Source organism: Anguilla anguilla, chromosome 17, assembly GCF_013347855.1.
Source record: "Anguilla anguilla isolate fAngAng1 chromosome 17, fAngAng1.pri, whole genome shotgun sequence".
Lineage (NCBI taxonomy): Eukaryota > Metazoa > Chordata > Actinopteri > Anguilliformes > Anguillidae > Anguilla > Anguilla anguilla.
In genome coordinates, this window is record NC_049217.1 from 21,497,190 (window position 1) to 21,521,146 (window position 23,957).

Here is a 23,957-nt window from a genome sequence, read left to right on the forward strand (position 1 = left end):
TTTTAAGCATTTTTTGTTTCATTCAAATTAACCCCAAAAAAATTCAAGTGAGTAAATCAAAAAATATAGTTGTAATGAACTGAAGTAAAATTTTGGGTGTCATATTCAGCACTAGGGCGGTACGGTGGTGCAGTGGGTAGTACTGTCGCCTCACAGCAAGAAGGTTGTGGGCTTGAATCTCGGCTTAGGGCATTTCTGTGTGGAGTCTGCATCTTCTCCCCGTGCCTGCATGGGCGTCCTCCGGGTACCGGTTTCCGTCCACAGTACATCGACATGCAGGGAGGCTAACTGGAGACTATAAATTGCCCATAGTTACGAGTGTGTGAGTGAATCGTGAGTGAATGTTGTGTGTGCCCTGTGATAGATTGGCAGCCTGTCCAGGGTGTATTCCTGCCTCTCGCCCAATGCATGCTGGGATAGGCTTCAGCACCCCCGCGACCCTGCTCAGGATAAGCGGGTATAGATAATGGATGGATGGATGGATTCAACACTAATGTCTGTGTGAAATACAAAGACTTACTGTGGTGACCTCAGGCCAGTATCAAAAATAAAGCAGTCAAAATCAAGTAATCTGTAAACAAAGGGGGGAATCATACCTTCAACAATATACAGTATAGTTAAAGGTGAGGAAAGGAAAAAAATTTTCTTTGTAAATGTGGTCAAACACATGCAAACGTCTCCATGCAAATGTTTAGCTGAGAGATCTAGATGTCAGTGAGGAGTAAGATAATTTAATTGCAGGTGTTTTTATACATATAACTAAAAAATTGTTATTTTGACCGCAGCTGGTCCTTACGTATGTCACTAAAAAGTCAAAGTCAGTACTGGAAGCATTTTACACGCTTCATTGATTCAGCACTGACCTTTAGTCCAACAGCTTGGTTAGGCTCTCTAAATTACCTCAGACAAATGAAGCTGGAGAGTGTGACGTTAGTGAGTAGTAAGATTATAGGGAAACAACGAACCCATGAAACAACCTCATGACAGTAAAAGAAGGACAATGGTCCTTCCCTCACATCCCCTGAATCCACTGTTTGAGAGAAAGACTGCAGTCCTCATCCACCAAAAAAGGGTAACGCTACAAATGAAACAAAATGGGATTGTGCGAAAACAGTGCTTTCAAAAGTTACTCCATTTTATGGCAATGTGAACATTCCTATGATTGGAGAGAGCAAGGCTTGTGAAAAAATAATCAAGCTCTTGGATTAAAATAAGAACCTGAGAACCATACCTGTCCAAAACCAAACAACACCAGCTACCCTTGCCAAACTAGAACAGATGGAAACTAAACTTGACCAAACTTTCCAACTGAGGTCAGCAAATGCAGAGAAACAAATTAGGGATCCTGAAGACTTGCAGTTTCTGCAGTCTATGAAAACAGACTGTAAAGCTACATTTGGGTGCAGTGATGTGGTGTTGACTGAAAAGATCAAGTGCAAAGAAGCATGTGCATGTGCTGAGAGACTCAAGATGACAGTAGTGAAAATGACACAATGGACATAAATGATACTGGGTGCCTAACAACATCTGCACCCTATTAGTGGAGCTTAAAAGCTTCAAATGAAGTGAACTTCAAAAAACTGTCGTTTAAAGAGGTGTGTCATCTAAATTTCTAGACTATGGTCAAGAACAATTTCAGGTAATGTAAATTATTCTATATATTGTATCCAGGTCCATAAACAAGATCTTTCTTTGGGGGGCCGAGGGGGCAGGCAGGCCTCCAAAAAGTGGACCTTTTTCAGCCCAGATTGAAAATGGCTATTTTTAAATGAATTCTGTCCCACTTTTGTATCATTATATGCTTTATATGGTAGCTTTTAGCAGAAAGTGGACATTTTGGATACAGGCTTAATCCAAAGCTCCTTGTAGTAAGAGTGCACCGTGGTGGCCATACCACAATGAAAATCTCTGAATACAGATGGAAGACACCCCATAAATACCAAACAATAAACAGCACTTACTACATACAAGATGTTTAAAGATACCCTTCAAAGCAGATGATTTCTCTCTCATTCTCCAATATCTTATTAATGGTATACTCTAAATAATTACCCTAAATGCAAGTCTTTTCTCCTCTCCATTGTCCCAAGCACACAGATTTTTTTTTTCTTTCCATTTCTTCACTTAGTAAAGGATCATCAGGTTAATTTGGGGGGTGGGGGTTGCCCTGTGAGGCAGTAGCAGAGCCAGGTTTTTGTCCCCCCCTGGCAGGACAATCATCCATGACAGTGACCTCATCAAAGGCCTCCATATAGAGGAGGAGGCCAGAGAGGACTGTAGCAGAGGGGGGTACACCTCCACATTGAATTTACTGGTTGAGGTGGTTAATATGAATATGAATGACTCTGATTACAGAATCTGGCTCCAGAGGAGTGATATATTTTATTCTCATCAAAACATGTGCAATGAAATTGCCATTAAGACACAGAGAAAGGCAATGTTAGATTTGAACAGAATTATGCCACCAGTGGTTGGTTGGGTAGGCATGTGTATGTTTGTGGTCTGTAAAATAAAAGAGAAAACAGAAAGAGAATTAATTAATACACATGACACTACGGAAAAACTGAATATTAACATTGTTGCTATTTCACACAGTATTAAATTATACACTGATGACGGCCATTATTATTAAATACAGCATTTAAAGAATACAAATGCAATGGCGAACATCGCGATAAGCTTTCATGTGCAAGCATCGCGACAACGACAATGAAACATAAAATCCATCAAAATAACATCAAAGTGATTCTTAGTTTCAAGAGAAATGCCGGCAGTGCAAGACCAGCACACAAAGTCGGGACCGGAAAACTGCGCGTTTATATCGCATTAACATAAACAAACAACGTGGTTTAAGCCAGAAACTACGGATTTAACGGACTCGAATGCATAATCAAAATAAGGTAAAGTCATTTTCCTACACTCACATCATTTGCATGGACGCACAAGCAGCAAAACGAAATTCGGGGGAAAGTTTCCATAAATGGCTAGCGCTCTGCCAGTACATGCCGAATGAAACCGCAAATGCGGTTTTACAGGGGGAAACTACGCCGGCACACTAGGCGCCGCTGACATGCTTTCTTACAAGTACATTTACACCTCTACCATGGTTGGGTGGTAGTTGCTTGACATGTTTCAGCACAACACATAGACGAGTCTAAAACACAAAGAGGATATCAAACATTCCGTTTCATTTTCACACGGCTTTCACAGGATTGTGCTTAAGCACCTTATCACCAGCCTCGCAAATGGTAAATTATTGTTTGCCATTATACAATTATTGAGGATAATCACCTTTGTTTATTTCAATGCCCCCACATATGCAGGATCTGCCTATCCTTATTTATTTTGAATTAATTTAATCCAGCTCTTTTTAAACTTTGTACCCAATCAAGGTGGTTATGTAGGAAAAGGGTGTTTTTATTGATATTGGACACTTGTGTACAATCATACAACGATTATATATATCTCTGTTGATGTTAAATTGAGAATGGTGATCCCTGTAACATTGTCTGCCTGGTATGACCAGTCAAGCATGCTTTATCCTGTAAAATATAAGAAGATGACATGTCACCTGATAGATTTTGTTAGTGTGTGGATCCTTTTTCCATGGATACCCTCATGTCACATATTTTGATAGCTGCTAAATGTAAGCTTGTCAAAAATGGTGACCCTTAAAGCATTGTCTGCCTGTTGACACCAGTCAAACTTGCTTTGCTGTGTACATACAGGAAGAGAATGAGATGTCACCTCAGAGATTTTCTTTAATGTGTGCCCTTTTTCCACATGCGTATAGTCAATGAACATATTCAGGTAGATGTAAAATGCCTTCTTTAAAAAAGCCTTCCCCAAATTGTCTGCCTATGCATACCAGTCAGAGCTCTGCTATGTACACACATGAGAAGATGGAATACAACTTTCCACACAGTCGCACAAGTAAAAAGAACTACACAACATAAAAACAAAAGGGTGTTCCACAGAGGAATGTATCATCTTTATTTAGCATTTATTTTATACACAAGTCTTCTTTTCTCTGACAACTGTTTATCCTGTGTTACTAAACTTGTGAAACAAAAATATTTCCATGTGACTAATTACCAATTCCAATTACCAATTCAAGCATATGCAGCTATATCTATAATTCAATCTATATGACTGAATAACTAACATTGTGCATCACTCCTAGTTGTGCGTGTGTTATATGTTCATTTCATATTCACAGCAAACTGTGACTTCTCATTGTGTCACAGCATGGTGACGCCAGGATTAGTCATTACAACTGGAGTTTGGCAGAGATGCTCACAAATGTTGCATTTAGTCCCCTTGGATTCCCGATGCTGCACCTTCCTTCCGAATCACTAGGGATCACAAAATTCAGACTAGTGTCAATACAGAACATTTTCACGTCAAAAGCAATGAAATTAACTTTTTTCAAAACGAAGATGGGAACTTCTTCACGATAAGGCTATTGCCTCTAAATACATTATAACCACTGTACTAGTACATGATAATAATGTGCACTTGCTACAAAAATTGTATTAGTAGTCCAAAAGAACACTCCAATTAATCCATTGTTTGATATATTTAAAAGTATTTATGAATTAATGAGTATTTGCAGTTCCATATAAAAGTTTTAATTGTTCAGTTTCTTATCGATGATGGTGATCTACCTTGTCCATGTCTTTTGTGGGTTGGGATGCATCGCTCTTGAAAACATGAAAAAAAAAAAATTTAATTAACAAATAATGTGATCCCTAATACTTTTGTAAATGTATTTCTGGTCATTCAGCATTCAGGTCAGCAGCGTAGGGTAATGGTAAGGGAACTAAACTTATGTCACAGATCTCAGGTTTGATTCCCAGCTGAGACTCTACTGTTGTACCCTTGAGCAGGGTACTTAACCTGAACTGCTTCACTACCTATCCAGCTGTAAAAATGGATGGTATATCCAGCTGTACAATTCACTCTGAATACAATGTCTGCTAAATGAAAGTAATGTGTATATTCATGTTCATTGCTACATTATTTAGACAGATAATGTACCCTTTCTAAAGCGTTTCCGTATAACAATATGCTGTTCCAAGGCGTAATGGAGAATTTGAGCTGGCAAATGTGTGACAGAATAGTGTTTTCAGCAGTGTAGTGTAAACAGGGCTTGTAACTCTGAGGTTGTAAGTTTAATTCCTGTTGGAGGGAACATGTGAGGCAGCTTGGTTGGCCAGTGCCTTGCCACACCTTCACAAAACCCCAAGCTCAACGTGTTGCCCCATGAGCCCTTTGTTTTGTCCATACTTAAAATCTATAAAGTTACTCTGACCTTTTGATCTCCCGACATCAAAACTCTCTTACCACAGTGTCTTTAGTAGCACTGTCTCCTGACGGTCCCTCTTTTCTACACAGACATGAGAACCACCTCCTGTACTCCTTTCGCACCTACGCAACACAGGGACCAATTAGCAGTGTCCACAAACATTCCATATTTTAACACTTACCCCACGTTTAGCACTGTGTAAAAACCCTTTCATCAACCGCAAAATAAAGTCTCAATGCACGAGAGGGTCCAATCACCTCTTTGTTGAGCAGACAGTGAACGATGAAGATGAAGGTGCCCTGCTGTGAGTTGAGGATGATGAAGAGGTATTTTAACAAAGGGCTGCTCTGGAAAAATCCCAGGATCCAGGCGCACCCCAAAACAAAAAACTGGGCGACAATTTTGAAGATAATCAGTCTGAAAGAAAAACAATGACAGACAGATCTCAGATCTCTCTCAGTCTCCATACTCCATAAATATAAGTTATTTATTCAGATGAAATAAAAACCAAACAAGAAGCAACCAGGGAATCATAAGATATATTTGTACACCTACACTTACATGAAGTTTCATGCATGTAGAGGCAGGTACACACACTCACCTGGTGTCTTTTGACTGGGAAACGTTACTCTTCATGTTGGCTAGCGTAGGCTGTAGGCTCCAGAGGATCACACCAAATGAGACCAAGTTGAGCTGTTCAAATTACACAAAGGAAACATATACTATACAGCAGCTCCTCAATCAACTGCAGAATTAAATTTTTGTTTTGACAAGTAGCCACAGTCATATAGGCCAATTTTCCTGCTACTGGTATACATATTCTTTATAAATCTTCAGGCTTGTTTGGTTGAACCAGTGTTTTTGAGTCACTAATGCCTATTGCCTTTAGTGAGCTTTGCTACAACATGGAACTAATTTATTAACAAAGACACCCAATTAAGCAATGTTATCAATCTATTATTGTTACCGTCCAATTGTCTGCACTGGTATGTAATTCTATATAATTGTATTGTCTTTTGCAGTTCTTTTACAGACTTGAGTCATTTCTACAGACTCAAGCCTATACAAACTAATTCCAGACCATGAGCTGTGGCAAGTGACTTATATAGTGAAATATTTTTGGCTTACTAAAATAGTGTAAGACTAAATATTGTAAGTATTGAAGAGTAAACAGAACACCAAGTACTTACTGTGAGAATGGCAACGACTGGGCCAATAAAACTCCAATTGAAATTTTTTTCTTGTTTTAACCAGCAACTGAAATCAAAAGACAAATTTGGATCCTGATGACAGTGTCCCCATACTCTTTCCTGTGGACAGCTCTGAAGCCAGTTTACCTATAACCTTGTAGGTACAATTGACTGTTTGCAAATGTATGATTGACACTGCAGTCCACCAATCCCCTGCTTAGAAATGGTAGCTAAAAACATCTGTAATTTCTTGCAGTAATTCATTCAAGTGGATGCAGCCAGCTGACTCCATCTTCTATTGTTGCACAGTACATAGCAACAGTCGCTAAGGAGGGGTGGATATTTTGCAAATGGTAAATTGTCATGCCCTTACACCAGTTATGACCTGCATAAGCCCTTAGATATTCTGATAAAGGAACACTAGGGAAAAAAAGAATCTGGCCCCAATGTTGTTTTTCTGGCACAATCACATGATCCCTATCACAGAGGAAAAAAACATTACCTGTCTTTGCTGCCATAACCGCCTGAAAACACTGCAGCAGACACTCCCACCACCACCATGGGAGCTCCGTAGCCAATCAGCAGGAGGTACAGTGGCCTCAGCCCCTCCTTCTGGATGACCTTTACTTTGGTCAGGCTTCTGACCAACAGGAACAGCTGCACAGTCTCCAGCAACATCCACACAAAGCCCGCCAGGAAGATGAAGTGCAGAAAGCCTGCAATGACTGCACAGACCACCTGGGGAAGCCAGAGGAGACTAATCAAATCCATATGCTCACATATGTTAGCGGGTCTGTACACTAAACCCAACTTTGGGGCAACTAATCTGAAAGCATGGTTGTACAAACTACCAATTACTTCAAACTGAAAGTAGTTGAACTACACCCAAGCTACCCCAAAGAGAAAGACAGTTCATGAAACTAAAAAGTATTTCAAACTACTTTGTAAAAAAATATTTTAAAAAACATCATGATGTTCCCCAGAGATGATGCATGTGTGTGTAAAGCCTTCTTTTTTCACATAAGATTAACCGTTATACAGCTTATTGTAGCAATAAGCTGTATAACATGTAGCCATTGTCTGTTGACAGTTGGTAACTATAGTGGAACAGAGCATTTCTCACCAAACAGGATTAGAGGGACAAGAGAGAGGTGAAGTGGTATTCGGACAAAAGCGTTTGTAAAAAAAATATTTTAGGGCCAAAAGTAGTAGGTTAGTTCCTCAAAATGACAAATGACAAAAAGTAATTAACTACTACAACCACAAGACAAATTTAAATGTAGTTGAACTACGAACAAACTGCTGTGAAATGTAATTAAACTCCTAGTTTAACTACACGTACTGTAAACTACTCCAAATCATTAGGGTCACAACAGATAATAGCCGTTCATTCAGAACACAGGACCAGGGTGGAGAACCCCATTGTCTAATAGAATGGATATTGTACTGGAAATTCTGATACAGAAGTCAGTTTTTGACAGTTTTAGGGACATAAAATTTTTTTTGGGAGAATGTGTGGAGCGAGTATCCAGATTTTTCATTTGCTGAGTAGCAGTGACTTGTCTTTGAAATAATGCAATGAGTTAAACACCTGATTTTGTTTTTTTTAAAAACACAATAGTTGTCATAGGGGGCCCTTGAGTATCCAGATTACCCAAACATAGATTCTCAGGTCTAATTCATGAAAAACATTGTGCATCATTTGCGTTATAATAACATGTAGGCCAATTTTTTTAATTATCAGAGCTGATGTTGAAATAGGGGAGCCCCTATGTATCCAAATATTGATTAAAATAATCTGTAGGCATCCCATGCATCCCATATTTAACATGGACTCACTTTTCCTTTGCATTGTTATAAGTGGGACAGTTAGGACAACGCAATGACCCTCTGGAGCTGCCGTATTGTTTTTTTTCTGTGGCCATCGAAAACGTGTGTAAGACCAGTGGTTGTGTCTGCTAGCCAGCTAGTGTTACCTGCCCACAACAATACAGACAAAAATTAATCTGGTACAAATCTGCCACACAAAAACAAAAAAGGAAACCGTCTAGTAATGAAATGCTTGAACATTGGCTTCTTAAATTTTTGGCCAACTGAGGCTATATCCTGAGTTTGCTGTACAACTGCACTGACTAAAACCCGGAACCCCCCCCCCCCCCCCCCCCCAAAATCCAGAACATGGACTGGAGTTTGAGGTTTTACTCAATGCAGTTATCCAGATAACTCAGAAATCCTGCTCCATGATACAAGCCCCAGCCTAATACTGATGCAAAATGTTCCCATTTTACGCTTCAATGGTAACTAGTCAGCTCATATTCCCAGATCCTTACAGCATTCTCAGTGCGAGACACGCCCACCAGGAAGAGCAGGTGACCCAAGAAGAGGCAGATGCAGAGGTGGAGGCGGGCGGTGTTGTTGACCTTAGGGTTCCATGTGCACAGTAGGAAAGTGAGGATGGCGAGGGCGAGGAAGGCCAGACCCACACACATACAGAACAGGTCCACCATCTCCAGCAGAGGATCATCCTCTTCCTGAAGAGACACACAGAGCTTATCTCTGTCCAAGTATCTATTCATGTGCTCATTCATGTCCTTCTTAGCAGCACCGTGGGACACCCTACCTGTCCCCCCGTCTGCAGGAGGAGGGCGAAGGTGGAAAGGTGGGTACAGCTGCATACAGTGTGGTTCTCATTGGAGAAGGATGCTGTGCACCCGTCCTCTGACCAGTGTGTCTCATTCCCATTTTCCTTCCAGTACACACAGGTAACCAGCCCAGCCTGGAACGTCTCCTGACCAGGACAGGAAAAGGACAGTTACATAGGTACTTGCTGACCTAACAATGAGGTAAGCCAGGCCTGGCACTTATATTGTATCATAGGTTTCTCTGGATAAGAGCATCCACTAAATTAATGTAATACAGTGAAACCTGTCAAAGGCAGCCATCCAGAGGAGTAATGAAAACTGGCTATCATGTGCAGGTGACAGCCATACGAAGGTGACCACTATGGCAGGTTTCTCTGTATTAGTGCATGCCCGAAACCCATTTCCCCAGCAATTTTCAGAGCACTTTTTCCTCCATCAACTTTTCTAATCACTTAGAATTTTCTGCAGTCTTGTCAGTGCCACTGGCTCACAAGCAGCCATTTAAAAACTGACACTAGTTAACTTTCACAGAGTAAGAATATGACCACAATGACAGCAGCATACCCTTAAATATCAATCTACCATGGTTACTTAAAAAAAGAACATAAGCAGATAAAGATAATGAAATTCACTGAAGTAAGCCTTCTGCTAAATGTGTGTCTGTGTGTGTGTGACTGAGTGAGTTAGTAAGTTCCAATCTAGGTCCATGAGGTGCTTCGCACCTCAAAACAAAAACCAGAGCATAAGAAGATAAGGATAACACAATTTACTGAAGCTGGCACAGTCCTTAGCAATTATCATTTTTTCTTTCAAAGGCCATTATGTCAAAGGTCAAAGGTCCTTGGGTACTTTTAGAGAAAATGCCAAACCCCTCAAGAAAAAAACAAAGAAAAATTGACGCATTTCTCAGAAACACCAAAAAGCTCCGTTTCATAAGCTGAAATGTGACTAGTGGCCATCATATGCATCAATAAAGCTTCTGTGGGACTATACGAGCATGGCCACCAGCTGCTTTGTGCAAGTGACCCTTGTCAGCAAGGTGAGGATTAATTGAAATATGTTTCATTTTTCGAACCGAGCAGTTTTAACCATTAACTCCCTCGTTTAACGTCCAGCCCTCTGAGTAATGAACACAAGTGCATCAACAGTTAAAACACCTCACTTACCAAACATGTAAAATATATTTATTTGATGTAATTTGGTAATTATTATCAAAGATATGAATCATCCATCAAATCACCGAATTTGTTAGTAGCCAGAGAAAACTGTTTGGGATCAACCTTTATCAAAATGTACAGCTCACAACCAGATGAAAATCAAGAAATGTATTAAGTTACAACAAATATTCACATCTAATCTAAAGACGAGGTTCAACTGCCTTAAAACAATTAACAAAGGTTACAGACTGGGCAGTCACACAACAAATCAATGCAAGAAGAGAACAAACCAGCTTTTGTCCCAAAGTGATCCAAAAGGCAAAAACCAAAAGATAGCACAATATTCCGCAAGAACCAGAGATGAAAAGTTGACCACCACCAGACGTAGATGCAGCACTCAGATACCCACTTTCAACTGTTAGAAAGTATTTCCTAAGTTGAAACAACTTACCTGGAAACTAAAAGAAGGCCCCATATTTTAACTGGTAAACAAAAGAGGAGGGGGCAGGGGCATGGACACCCTCTCTGACACACACACACACACACACACACAGATTCACACCTCAGATAGTAACCGCCCCAGTTTCTGCTCTGTTTTATCTCCCGGCCATGCTGACTGAGCACTTGGTGAATTACATGTCTGACACCATGTATAATACAGAGAAGAGTGAAAGCGAATACCAAAGAGTGAACAACATGGACAGGTGGCCATCATACAAACGTGACCACCAAGGCTGGTTTCACTGTATAAATCTAATGAGCAAAGATGCACATGTATTGGGTTTGGGAGGAAGAACAAAAGGTTATTTCTGATGTTCTCAAAGGTGGCTTGAAAATTGCTGAACACAACACCATGAAAGGCTTGCAATTAGTTATCTCCTATACTGTGGCGAGCCCAGTTCTGTACCTTCTTGTGGTGCATAGTGAAGTTGACTGGCTCAGGGAGCTCCTTCTGTCGCGTCTTAGGCAGTGTGGCAGTGATGATGTCAGAATACATCTCTGTGATATTTTCACTTTTGAAGAAACTGGGACTCATGAACTTCTCCATCCCATCAACGGACATCAGAGCAGCGGAAGCGGATCCTGGGCCAGAGAGACACTGGTCATGTTCCATCACCATCTTCATCATTACAGGCATTTTTTTTTGTCATCATCAGCATTATCATCTAATAAATCTGACATCATCATCACCCTTAATCATCAGCTCTTACCGTTGTTATTTTTAGCAACAGCTGCAAGATTGATTGTCATCATGTTTCCCTTGGCAAGGAGAGCAGGCATCTCAGTCGCATTCCCGCTAAGGCTCACTGAATTCATTTCTGTGAGATGACAATAAAAACATCATCACCAAGCACAAGATAAATTACATTTTTAGACTTAAACTTATTTTGTGCTACAAGTTGGGCACCTGGTATTTTACTGTGTGATTCACCCTGCCGTCAGATATCAATATACCGTCAACCCTGACCGTGTCATTGCTAGCTGTTGTTGGCAGTAATCAGTTGGTTGTAGCATTGCTCAGATTAAGATGGATTCAGGTGGCAAGAATGTCTGTCTCATGGAATGGACACATGTGGCATGCCTACAAATAAAGCTTCTTCAACACAATGACCCAGCAGCTCAGCTGGAGGACTGCAGAGGGAAAGGAATTGGTGGTTGGCATTATACCCTTCAGATGAAACCGCTCTGGCACACATTCTCCCAAATATGTGGAGGACTGGTCTGTGACTCGGAATCCAGACTGGGACAAAACCAGGTTTTTGATAAATGGACTGCATTTATATAGCGCTTTTATCCAAAGCGCTTTACAATTGATGCCTCTCATTCGCCAGAGCAGTTAGGAGTTAGGGGTTAGGTGTCTTGCTCAAGGACACTTCGACATGCCCAGGGCGGGGTTTGAACCGGCAACCCTCCGACTGCCAGACAATCGGTCTTACCTCCTGAGCTATGTCGCCCCTCTAAACATGCTATGTAGCCACCCACTGACTCCTACCTACAGCTGCTGTCTTCATAGTTTTCTGAGACACCGTATTATTTTCCTGAGACTCAGGGTCAAAAAGGGAGGACACCACCCCCTCTAAGACTTTCAGGACAACGTTGGCTGTCTCCGAGTCGCCATCTTTTGGCTCCATAACGCCTGTGACGGAGAGGGTCGTGCTCAGGACAGCAGCCACTGTCTGAGGGAGTCAAAGAAAACAGTTTACAGACAATTATTCAGGGGAGAACTTAGCAGCAAGAATATAAAGATCAACACATGCAGTGTCCTCCCATTACATAAAAACCCTATAACAACAACAAATATATTTCATGTATAAAATCTGGATCTTAGCTCCCAGTTCAAACCTCCTCAGACAGAACAAGATCAGGGTTGCCCTCCAAATCCTTGTTGATATTGTTTAGGAAGAACATCTCACGTGTCTGTCCCTGTGAAGAAAGAAGGCAAAATAGTGGCCTTCTGTATCTGGCACTATCCTTTACTGTCTGTTTTCTTCAGATACCAACTTACCTCTGGAGGAGTTAGAGAGGCAAGGTATTCCTGTGCACCTAAAGTGGGAGATTATTGATAGATGAGTGGCAGAGAATCTAAATACTGAAAAAAGGGAACTTCAGAAGGCTCATGAACTCATTGCGTCCACCACTTACTTAGGCACACACTAGTCCCAGACACCCAGACCAATCCAGTGGAGGAAATGTACCCTTCCATGCAGACGCAGTAGAAGCTTCCTACAGTGTTGTAGCAATCTGTGTTGATGCCACATGGCTTTTGGACACACTCATCCACATCTGCAAGACACAAGCCATATGCTCAATATCACACACTATCAGCTAACACTGTATCCATTCACAATTCTGACAGCTTTTGGGATGCTCTGACCTTCACAGGGATTTGAGGTGCTGGCTATGGAGCCTGGCATAATTTTTACACTGTACCCCTCGTGACAGGGGCAGGTGTAACTCCCAGGAGTGTTGATGCAGTCAGCGTTGGGGCCACAGATGACTGGGTCATCCTCACACTCATCAATATCTGTGGATGATGGATGACAAAGATATGATGATTATCATCTAATATGAGATCACTTCCAAACTATTTTCCCATTCACCTAAAAGAGATTATTTTAATCTTCTGTTTTACACACTTCCGGTTACAGGAAAACATTCCCACTCTGATTAGATACAGTACAAAAGTAGATGAATTATACAGTGCATTCGGAAAGTATTCAGACCCCTTCACTTTTCCACATTTTGTTACGTTACAGCCTTATTATAAAATGCATTAAATTCATTTTTATTCTCATCTATCTACACACAATACCCCATAATGACAAAACGAAAACCGATTTGAAAAAATTTTTGTGCATATTTTATTTTTTTTTAACTGAAATATCACATTTACAAAAGCATTCAGATCCTTTACTCAGTACTTTGTTGAGGCACCTTTGGCAGAGATTACAGCTTTGAGTCTTCTTGGGTGTGACGCTACAAGTTGCCACGCCTATATTCGGGGTATTTCTCCCATTCTTCTCTGCAGATCCTCTAAAGCTCTGTCAGGTTGGATGGGGATCGTTGCTGCACAGCTATTTTCAGGTCTCTCCAGATGTTCGATCGAGTTCAAGTCCGGGCTCTAGCTGGGCCACTCAGGGACATTCACAGACTTGTACCGAAGCCACTACTGCATTGTTTTGGTTGTGTGCTTAGGGTCATTGTCCTGTTGGAAGGTGAACCTTCGCCCCAGTCTGAGGTCCTGAATGCTCTAGCTCAGGGTTTCATCAAAGATCTCTCTGTACTTTGCTACGGTTACCCGATTCGCATCACACTAAATGGCAGACTGGAGAGGTGAGTTTGACTAGTCCCTGTCTGTAATCGTGTGAAAATGGAGGGGAAATCATCTTTTGGTTCCCTTTGGGAAGGAGCCTATTCAGTTAGCTCAATTGCTGGTTATCTAGTTTGTAAAGTTAGTTTCTGGTGGCTACTGCCTTTCTAGCCAGGTGGTTTACTTGCTTGGCGTTAACACGCGTCACTGAAAACCTGGAAATGACCTGGAAACCTGGACTAGTTTTACAGTTATTGAGAACACATGGAAAATGACAGAATGGTTAAAAAAAACTATCAGTGATGGCAATAAAATGAAGCGAGGCGCACTGCAATGCTATAAACAAAATAAACACGACAACACAAGCAGATTTTAAAGTTTGGGATTAGGGTATGTTTAATGACCAAGTAAAAGTCGCTCAGAAAGTTCTATGAAAAGCCCTGCAGATCAGTGTTATTTGGCAGTAAGCTTTCTAGCTGTGTTTTCTTCAGTTACTACTGTAGCTACTGTAGTTATTAACAACTTTGCATCATTGCTAGTCAAATAGTCCAATCTTTTCTAGTTTAGGTATCTAGCTGCTAGCTAATGTTGTCACAGGGGTCTTCAGAGAAACTAGGGCGCCAATGCTGCGCTTGACTTCGGCTTTTTTGTCCATTCTTTTCCTGAACTTATCGTCATTGCAACTGCAACATAGAGAACCGAATCAGTGAACCAAGGAAGAATGAGCTACCTTTCGAGGAAAGCAGACCTAAGCCACTTTTGGCCTCTCTCGCTCTCTCGCTTATAAATATAAGATGCATAATACTTACACGTAGTCCCATTTAGCTCTTCATCTCCTTGAAAGAAAGTATGGCACCAAGATGTGGAGTACAGTACAGATCTGCTTACTCTTCCCTTGGCTTTGCTAATTAAATGTGAGCTAAATATCATCAGTGCTGCCCTGATAGATTTAGAGTATAGTTGTTGTTGAAATATTGCTTTAGGTTGTGTTGTCACTGTTGGAAGTGTAATACAGTCACTCTTGCATTGCTGGGATAGCACCCTCCTGCTGCGCCCCAGCCACCCCCCCCCCCCCCCCCCCCCCCTCCTTGGCCCCACATGACCCAGACCAGGAATAAGCATGTTAGATAATGGATGGATGGACATAAACTGTGTATATTGTGTTTGATTTTGTGCCTCCTCATAAGTTTTGGGTGCACTACGCCCCCGGTCTCTGCTACAACAATGCAAACTGACTGCACTCATTCTTCTGATTATTTTCAGACATCTCCTGAGGGCACTGCACTGACAATAGGCAATTCACAACATTGTTTAAACAGCTAAAATTGTATTATAGATCCACTGAATGAGCATACTTACCAAAACAGAGAGACTCTGGAGTTGGCAGAGCATTCACAGGTATCTCATATCCTGGAACGCAGACACAGCCTCCAGAACTGGTACACTCCGCATTTGGTCCACAGGAGGTTGAGATACAGTTGCGGTGACCTGGGAACATGCCGCCCCCACACAATCAGTAGTGAGTGACTGCCCTTGGGTTTTGTCAGTAATTCTGCCTATGTTATGATGAGTAGTATATTTCAACACATTAAATTACAATCACTTAGCAGAAGCCCTTATCCAGAGTGACACACAGTACTGGAGAACAGTGTTACACTCAGGAATACCAGAAATGCTGTATCATCACGATGAAGGTACCACTAGATATCTTTCTCTTTATTTTTGCGCACCTATACTTATAACATTATAGAAAAAGGAAGTCCAAGGATATGAAATAAAAGGATATGTAAAGCGGGACAGGGGAGCCATGGTGCAATAATGTAAAGGCTGATACTCACGAACAGCGAAGGTAACTGGACACAGTACAGGCGGCAGACGGTAAACGTAGTACCCTCCGGGACAAGCCAGAACTCGCATCCCCTCGACAGTGGAGGCAAGGCAGTTCACTGATGACCTGATAAGTGTGGTGCCCTTTTTGATGTCCTCCCCCAGTTGTGGGTGAGTGAACCCCAGGTAAGCGGAGGAAAGTGAACCAGAGCAGCACGCTCCAACACAGGATTCGGGTATAACATCCCCAACGATCCCCTGGAAACGCACCCACCTTCCGGCCCAAGCAGAATCGCAACGCGGAAAACCTGGGAATCCGGTGTAAGAGTAGTCAATGTTGCGAAAGAGTCCCAGCAGCGAAATCGGATTTCCACAAACATCTGCATGAGACAGAATAAAAACAAAAAACATTTTTATTTACTTTTTTTAAAATCTAGCTTTCTTAGCCCAGTACAAGCATGGACATCTTTCAGAGTGGCACAGTCTTTCATGGCAGTAGAAATCTGAAGTCAAAAGAGTGACCCTCCTGTGGGAAACTGGTATATCCCCAACTCAAACTTTTTTTAGGAGGTAAATATTAATTATAATAGCGTTAAAAGTCAATGTACATATTTGGTGGTACTGTGTACCTTCATGAACAACACGGGCGTAGACCTCCACTTCACACAGAGTTATAAATCCTATTCGGCTGAGTGAAATGCTAACATATCGCCCCAGCATCCCATGGCAGCTATATGTTACAGTTCCCCCAGCAGGGATGCTGGGAATCTGAGCGCACCTGCAAAATCAAAGGTATAATAATTACATGTGCAGCAATTCGGTAAGTACTGATTTATTGCACCTATCAAAAGGAAGGTAATGTTCCACTTTCATGTGTTTTTGTTTATGCACGGCATTATGTATGTGTGTGCGTTCATCCATGTACATTTGTAATGAAAGGTTTGTGAATCCTTTGGAATTACCTGGATTCCTACATTAACTGCTTCTGACCTTCATTTAATTCAAAATAACAGAAACACAACCTGATTAGACAAACAACACACATACAGTCATACTTTTTTGTGCGTTCATAGAACATGTGGTTTAAATCATCACAGTTGTGACTGGAAAAAGTATGTGAGCCTAAAGGATAATGGCTTTTATGACAGTAGATAATTGGGGTCATGATCAATGAGATGACATTCAGGTGTAGGTTAGAGCTTATTGAGGCTCATAAGACTGGGGAGGGCTTCAAGACCACTTCTAAAGACATGGGCCTCCATACATCCACAGTCATGCAAATAGTGCACAAATGGAAATAAACTTTAAAAAAACTAATTTAGTACCTGTGCTACACTCCAGTGGAGTGGGTGTCCTGCTAAGATCACAGAAAGAGCATGCATTACATTACAGGCATTTAGCAGACACTCTTATCCAGAGCGACTTACACAACTTTTTACACAGCATTTACGTTGCATCCATTTATGCAGCTGGATATATACTGAAGCAACTCAGGTTAAGTACCTTGCTCAAGGGTACAACGGCAGTGTCCTACCCAGGGATCGAACCTATGACCTTTCGGTTACAAGCCCAGTTTCCTTACCCACAGTGCTACACTGCCGCATGCCATACTATGCATTGCTATAGGTGACAAAGAACCCTAGGGTGACTGCTAAGGATCTGTAGACATGAATTGAACTTGCCAACGTCTGTGTTCATGTGCCCACACTCTGATCAGCAGTTACAGGAAGAGTTTGGTTGAGGTCATTGCTGCTAAATCTAAAGGATCACATTCTTTTTACCAGCCTAGACTGTGATTAAACCATGCATTCAATGAAAACATGAGAAAGTACAATTGTTTGTGTGTTATTTGCTGAATCAGATGTGTTTATCTATTATTGTGAGGTAATTAATGCAAGATTCTAGGGAATTACAACTTTTTCTCACAGCAATATCTTCATGTAAGTCTCTCTGGATATATGATGGATATTGTGTGTTTATGCATGTGTAGCTGTAAGCGTGTGTGCATGCATCTGAGCGCCTGTGCTCGGGTGTGTGCGTGTGCATATGTGTGGATGTGCCCGTTTGCTTGTGTGTGAGTGCGTGTGCATATTGTTACATTTGCGGCCAAACGTTTACATACACCAAGGCTAAAGATATTCAAACTCAGTTTTTCACAACTCCACACATTTCATGTTACCCTACATTGGCAAGTCAATTAGGGCATCTACTTTGTTCACATCAGAGGTAATTGTAAAACAATCGATTAGAGACATATTCATTTCAGCTTTAATTCACTATATTAGAATTCCAGTCGGGTCAAAAGTTTACTGTTTCTTTAAACAGTCTGGAAAATTCTAGAAATTGATGTAATGACTTTTTAGAAGCTTCTGATTGGCCAGTTGTCATAATTAGGAGTTAATTGGGAGTTAATTGGCACCTGTGGCTGTATTTAAGGGCCTACCTTTACAGCCACTGCCTTTTTCCCCATGATACCATGAGAAAATCCAAGCAACTCAGCCAGAAAAAAATTGAGTCCGGTTCCTCCTTGGTAGCAACTTTCAAACAATTGAATGTACCACGAGCATCTGTACAAACAATTGTATGCAAATATAAAAATATTGGGACCACAGAGACACTGCATCGTTCAGGATGGAGGCACAAATTAACCAGGGCTGAACAAATTTTGGTCCAAAAGGTTCAATTGAACCCCAAGACAACAACAAAAGAACTGGTGAAGGAATTGGAGGCATCAGGTACCAAAGTATATACATCTACCATTAAGAGAATCCTACATCGCCATGGCCTGAAAGGCTGTGGAGCAAGGAAGAAGCCCCTACTCGAAGACCAGCATAAAAAATCCAGAATAAAGTTTGCAGGTGATCACCAGGATGAAGACCTAGCCTTTTGAAGGAGTGTTCTCTGGTCAGATGACACAAAAATTGAACTGTTTAATCATAATGATCAGCGCTATGTATGGAGGGAAAAGGGTAAGACTTTTAATCTGAAGAACACCATCCCAACTGTGAAGCATGGGAGTGGCAGTATCATATTGTGGGGGTATTTTGCTGTAAAATGGAATGGTGTATTCAGAAAATAGATGGCATCATGAGGAAGTAGGATTATCTAGAAATACTGAAGCAACACCTGAAGACATCAGCTAGAAAGTTAAAACTTGGTTGCAACTGGTTGCAAAGTTGTAACAAAGTTGTAACAAAATGGCTTAAAGACAACAAAGTGAAAGTATTGGAGTGGCCATCGCAAAGCCCTGACCTGAATCCGAGAGAAAATTTGTGGACGGAACTGAAAAAGCATGCCCGAGCTAGGAGGCCCACAAGCCTGACTGAGTTACTCCAGTTCTGTCAGGAGGAATGGGCAAAAATTCCAGCAAAATATTGTGAGAAGCTTGTGGAAGGCTACCCAAAGCATTTGATTCAAGTTAATCAATTAAAAGGCAATGCCACCAAATACTAACAAAGTGTATGTTAACTTTTGACCCACCGAAAATCTGATATTGTGTGTGTGTGTGTGTGTGTGTGTATGTGTGTGTGCTGAATAAGAGTGGAGTACTGTTCCCTCACAATGGATTACTGTTGCCATTGTCTACCAGGGAGTTTCCAATACGAATCTCTGCTCCGTCGATTCTTTCAGCCCAGTAGTCCCCTCTGTTCGTCACAACCACAGAGGAGATATTGTGAACATTAAACAGGTCGACTCTCCACCAGGGTCTCATTTCCTCATTTGTGTGGGTGCAGGAGCCGTAAGCAAAGTCTGCATTGTGGTTCCCATCAATCGCTCTGTATGGATCATAGTTAACGTATGTGGACAACTGATTGGCCATTTTACCAATGGCAGCATTTTCATCTGGTAAGGAAAAGGGGAAAACAAAAGCTAATTACTGCATTTTCCAGACAGTGTTACAGAGCAGATTACTTGCAAATGTACTCTGGTACTGATTACAAATGACATATATAAAAATATAATTGGTAACACTGTATTTTTTTTTGTTTCCTTTGAATGTGAAGCTGCAATACATAAACTCACCTCCTGTTCATCCTCCTGTGTAGGTGCGAGTATGTGTGTGTACGTTTGTGTGTGTGCATGCATGCATGTGTTTGCACGTACAAGCTCATATGCATTATATGTTGAAGTAATCCAAAAATATAATCATGTAATATTCATAAAAGTAACTTTAATTACATTTAGTATATTTCAAAAAGTATCTTGGACTGATTACAGTGACTTGATATTTGTAGCGACATTATGTAATACAGATTACATGCAATCTGTTACAACCCAGCACGGAAAGCAGGGTACAAGCATGGCTAATAAGTTGGATATGGAAAATTGTCAAGCAAGTCACTATCTGTGCAGTCAACCTGAATTTCAGCACTTATCACTTGTCACTGTTGCCACTTCAAATTCAGTAACCTTTAGCAATCTGCCCAGAATTAGTCCCACATAATTAAGGATTAATTATGAGGTGGTCATCAGTGTGAAAATAAAAATACACTGATACAGAGAAGTGTGGAGAACATGAAACATGGACACAAATAACGTTAAGACCAATGACAGAGTAAACTAATATCCTACTGGTACATTGCATATCATGCGATTTCTTTTATTTTGTAATTCTTGTAACTCGTTCATCAATAACTTGGATTTAAATAGGCCCGGCACTTAAAGATATAAACACACAGAAAAAAACAAGGAAATGGTAAACATGTTGTCCCCCACCAGTGATGCAGTGTCGCAAATTTCATCAGGTGGGGGACAATTGCTACTTTACTGCCAAACTTTGATTGCATGAACACAGTTAAACTAAGGTTTTCATGGGTAGACAACAGACTGATTCAATTTGAATTTCATCAAAACAGTCAGAGACAAATGCTTGCAGGTATCAAACAGCTGTTGAAACAAGGGGACAATGATTATGATTGTGATTTAATTTATGCTAAAACAGTGCAAATACTTATTTTAAAAAGGGGATCACCCAAAATTATTGGCATTTTCAATAAGCATGTAAATGTCAACATGGTAAAGCATTGCCCAATCAGGAAAGTTAGGTATACAGAAAAATAATGATTGTAATTGCAACTCAATACGTGCATTTTCATAGGAATGTTGAAGAAAAGCCTGAGTCACACATCATGCAAAACCAGACGGAGGACATGATTCTGCCACATAACACCATTCAAAATACATCAGATTTTTCTCAAGGTTTGTGGAAAGGGATATGCACCCAATTCTGATAATAAGATAATATATAATCTGCAAGATTATGTAAACAAAATATGGCAAATAAAAACATTTTTTAAATCTTAAACATAAAACATAAATACTGTGCAATATTAGTACATTAATCAATATTCATCCATAAAAAGCTACATGTGTTTTGAACACAAAGTAAGGCTCATGGTACCACTGTGCCATATGTATGTATGTACGGCAGTGTGATATCAATTAAACATGGAATTACTTACCTACTTCAAGACAAATGCAACAGGCTGTTAAGGACAACAGAAAGCCTGGAAACACAAAAATATGACTTGGTTATGAAAATATTTACAGTACATTTTAGGTATTTAGCAGATGCTCCTACGCAGCTTACATTCCGTACATACAATCTATTTACATTCCAGGATATTTACTGAAGCAGTTAAGGTTCTGGTCAAGGGTCCCATGGAGGTGCCTACATAATAATAATAATAATAATAAACTTTATTTGTATAGCACTTTTCATACATGAAATGCAACCCAAAGTGCTTCATATTGTAGCAGATTGAATTTAAAAACATAGATAAATTAAGATGGTAATAAATGCATAGATAAAGGCAGGAATCAAACCTACAAACTCACCCAGATCCCTAAACATTAGGTGTTATATGCAAACCCATCATACATATATATACATATACATACACAACAGCATGAAGAAGAAAAAGATTACCTACGAACCAAACCAGGCCAGCACTGTAAATAAGATTACAATCTTAACTCACCTGCCTGATGCTTTAGCCTGAAAGATTTTGTTTAAGATAATTTAATTCAAAATTTAAGGTAAGGTACCTAGCCTAGTTAATGAGCATGCTCCACTCACCCAGTAACAATGGCAAATGACCATTGTTCATCTTCGCTAGTTCTTTGCTGAGAGGGGTAGAATGATAGATGAAGTGCTGACTGAATTCTGAGGGAACATGCTTAAAAAAGCGTATTATGTAAACCAAACATCTTATGCAAACATGGGGGCAGGAAGCTTTGAGAACTGTCAGTGATTTTAATGTTGTGGCTGATCGGTGTATATAGGGGCATTTTGGCTTTTCCCTTCCCCCTTTTCCCCTGATGTTGCATACGCATGGTATCGCTATTTCCTAGATCGATCATTCTGATGCAATAACACGTCCGGTTCTCTTTTTTTACCGGTTTTGGCTGCTGTCCAGGGTCCCGAAACCATGATTTGTGAATGGTGGCAGCTCCATTCATAAATCTACTCATGCTGAGGTAAGTACTAGAGCCAGAAGATTATATCTAAATATATAATCATGTTGTTTCTGTTTGTTTGGGTTAGATGTTACAATACCAAGGTAAGGAATGGCATCAAGCAGGTTAATTTGTGGATAGAACCGAGACAACATAAAAGCAAAGCTTTGTTTGTAAAATATTACAAATTTTACTGGTTGTAAAATCTTCACTATGAATGATCTAAAATACAATGGCATGTGATGTTTTTTTTCTCTCTCTTTTTACAACATCCAGTACTACTCCTGTTTTGTTGAATTAGGTTTCGAGACATTTTTACTTTTCATCCAGATACAGGCTTAATTCAAAGCTCCTTGTAGCAAGAGTGCACCGCGGTGGCCATACCACAATGAAAATCTCTGAATACAGATGGAAAACACCCCATAAATACCAAACAATAAACAGCACTTACTACATACAAGATGTTTAAAGATACCCTTCAAAGCAGATGATTTCTCTCTCATTCTCCAATATCTTATTAATGGTATACTCAAAATAATTACCCTAAATGCAAGTCTTTTCTCCTCTCCATTGCCCCAAGCACACAGATTTTTTTTTTTTTCTTTCCATTTCTTCACTTAGTAAAGGATCATCAGGTTAATTTGGGGGGTGGGGGTTGCCCTGTGAGGCAGTAGCAGAGCCAGGTTTTTGTCCCCCCCTGGCAGGACAATCATCCATGACAGTGACCTCATCAAAGGCCTCCATATAGAGGAGGAGGCCAGAGAGGACTGTAGCAGAGGGGGGTACACCTCCACATTGAAATTACTGGTTGAGGTGGTTAATATGAATATGAATGACTCTGATTAGAGAATCTGGCTCCAGAGGAGTGATATATTTTATTCTCATCAAAACATGTGCAATGAAATTGCCATTAAGACACAGAGAAAGGCAATGTTAGATTTGAACAGAATTATGCCAACAGTGGTTGGTTGAGTAGGCATGTGTATGTTTGTGGTCTGTAAAATAAAAGAGAAAACAGAAAGAGAATTAATGAATACACATGACACTACGGAAAAACTGAATATTAACATTGTTGCTATTTCACACAGTATTAAATTATACACTGATGACGGCCATTATTATTAAATACAGCATTTAAAGAATACAAAAGCAATGGCGAACATCGCGATAAGCTTTCATGTGCAAGCATCGCGACAACGACAATGAAACATAAAATCCATCAAAATAACATCAAAGTGATTCTTAGTTTCAAGAGAAATGCCGGCAGTGCAAGACTAGCACACAAAGTTGGGACCGGAAAACTCCGCGTTTATATCGCATTAACATAAACAAACAACGTGGTTTAAGCCAGAAACTACGGGTTTATCGAATGCATAATCAAAATAAGGTAAAGTCATTTTCCTACACTCACATCATTTGCATGGACGCACAAGCAGCAAAACGAAATTCGGGGGAAAGTTTCCATAAATGGCTAGCGCTCTGCCAGTACATGCCGAATGAAACCGCAAATGCGGTTTTACAGGGGGAAACTACGCCGGCACACTAGGCGCCGCTGACATGCTT

At 40.5% G+C, this 23,957-nt stretch overlaps 1 protein-coding gene and 2 long non-coding RNA genes across 3 annotated transcripts in view; all 3 read right to left on the reverse strand.

The window, feature by feature from the left end:
• LOC118217138 overlaps positions 1 to 22,345 on the reverse strand; it is a 43,303-nt gene extending 20,958 nt beyond the window's left edge. Inside the window, exons 1-22 of the mRNA XM_035398953.1 lie at positions 22,015 to 22,345; positions 21,398 to 21,442; positions 19,496 to 19,778; positions 16,565 to 16,713; positions 15,947 to 16,315; positions 15,468 to 15,596; positions 13,173 to 13,322; positions 12,941 to 13,081; positions 12,804 to 12,841; positions 12,641 to 12,721; positions 12,291 to 12,474; positions 11,509 to 11,616; positions 11,205 to 11,380; positions 9,119 to 9,286; positions 8,829 to 9,029; positions 7,001 to 7,236; positions 6,499 to 6,565; positions 5,910 to 6,001; positions 5,566 to 5,725; positions 5,347 to 5,430; positions 4,668 to 4,703; positions 3,103 to 3,154 (exon numbers count right to left, since the gene is read on the reverse strand). Coding sequence (XP_035254844.1) covers positions 3,103 to 3,154; positions 4,668 to 4,703; positions 5,347 to 5,430; positions 5,566 to 5,725; positions 5,910 to 6,001; positions 6,499 to 6,565; positions 7,001 to 7,236; positions 8,829 to 9,029; positions 9,119 to 9,286; positions 11,205 to 11,380; positions 11,509 to 11,616; positions 12,291 to 12,474; positions 12,641 to 12,721; positions 12,804 to 12,841; positions 12,941 to 13,081; positions 13,173 to 13,322; positions 15,468 to 15,596; positions 15,947 to 16,315; positions 16,565 to 16,713; positions 19,496 to 19,778; positions 21,398 to 21,442; positions 22,015 to 22,045 — 2,980 coding nt within the window. The 5' untranslated portion in view covers positions 22,046 to 22,345. The remainder of the gene's footprint in view (positions 1 to 3,102; positions 3,155 to 4,667; positions 4,704 to 5,346; positions 5,431 to 5,565; positions 5,726 to 5,909; positions 6,002 to 6,498; positions 6,566 to 7,000; positions 7,237 to 8,828; positions 9,030 to 9,118; positions 9,287 to 11,204; positions 11,381 to 11,508; positions 11,617 to 12,290; positions 12,475 to 12,640; positions 12,722 to 12,803; positions 12,842 to 12,940; positions 13,082 to 13,172; positions 13,323 to 15,467; positions 15,597 to 15,946; positions 16,316 to 16,564; positions 16,714 to 19,495; positions 19,779 to 21,397; positions 21,443 to 22,014) is intronic.
• On the reverse strand, positions 2,360 to 3,038 carry LOC118216880. The gene is made up of 2 exons (XR_004763083.1): positions 2,925 to 3,038; positions 2,360 to 2,502 (listed from the first exon to the last, which is right to left on the reverse strand). It is a non-coding gene; the product is annotated as an uncharacterized LOC118216880 (long non-coding RNA).
• Positions 22,346 to 23,246: 901 nt separating the features above from the next.
• On the reverse strand, positions 23,247 to 23,919 carry LOC118216881. Its single transcript, XR_004763084.1, has 2 exons — positions 23,806 to 23,919; positions 23,247 to 23,389 (listed from the first exon to the last, which is right to left on the reverse strand). It is a non-coding gene; the product is annotated as an uncharacterized LOC118216881 (long non-coding RNA).
• Between the last annotated feature and the right edge of the window lie 38 nt (positions 23,920 to 23,957).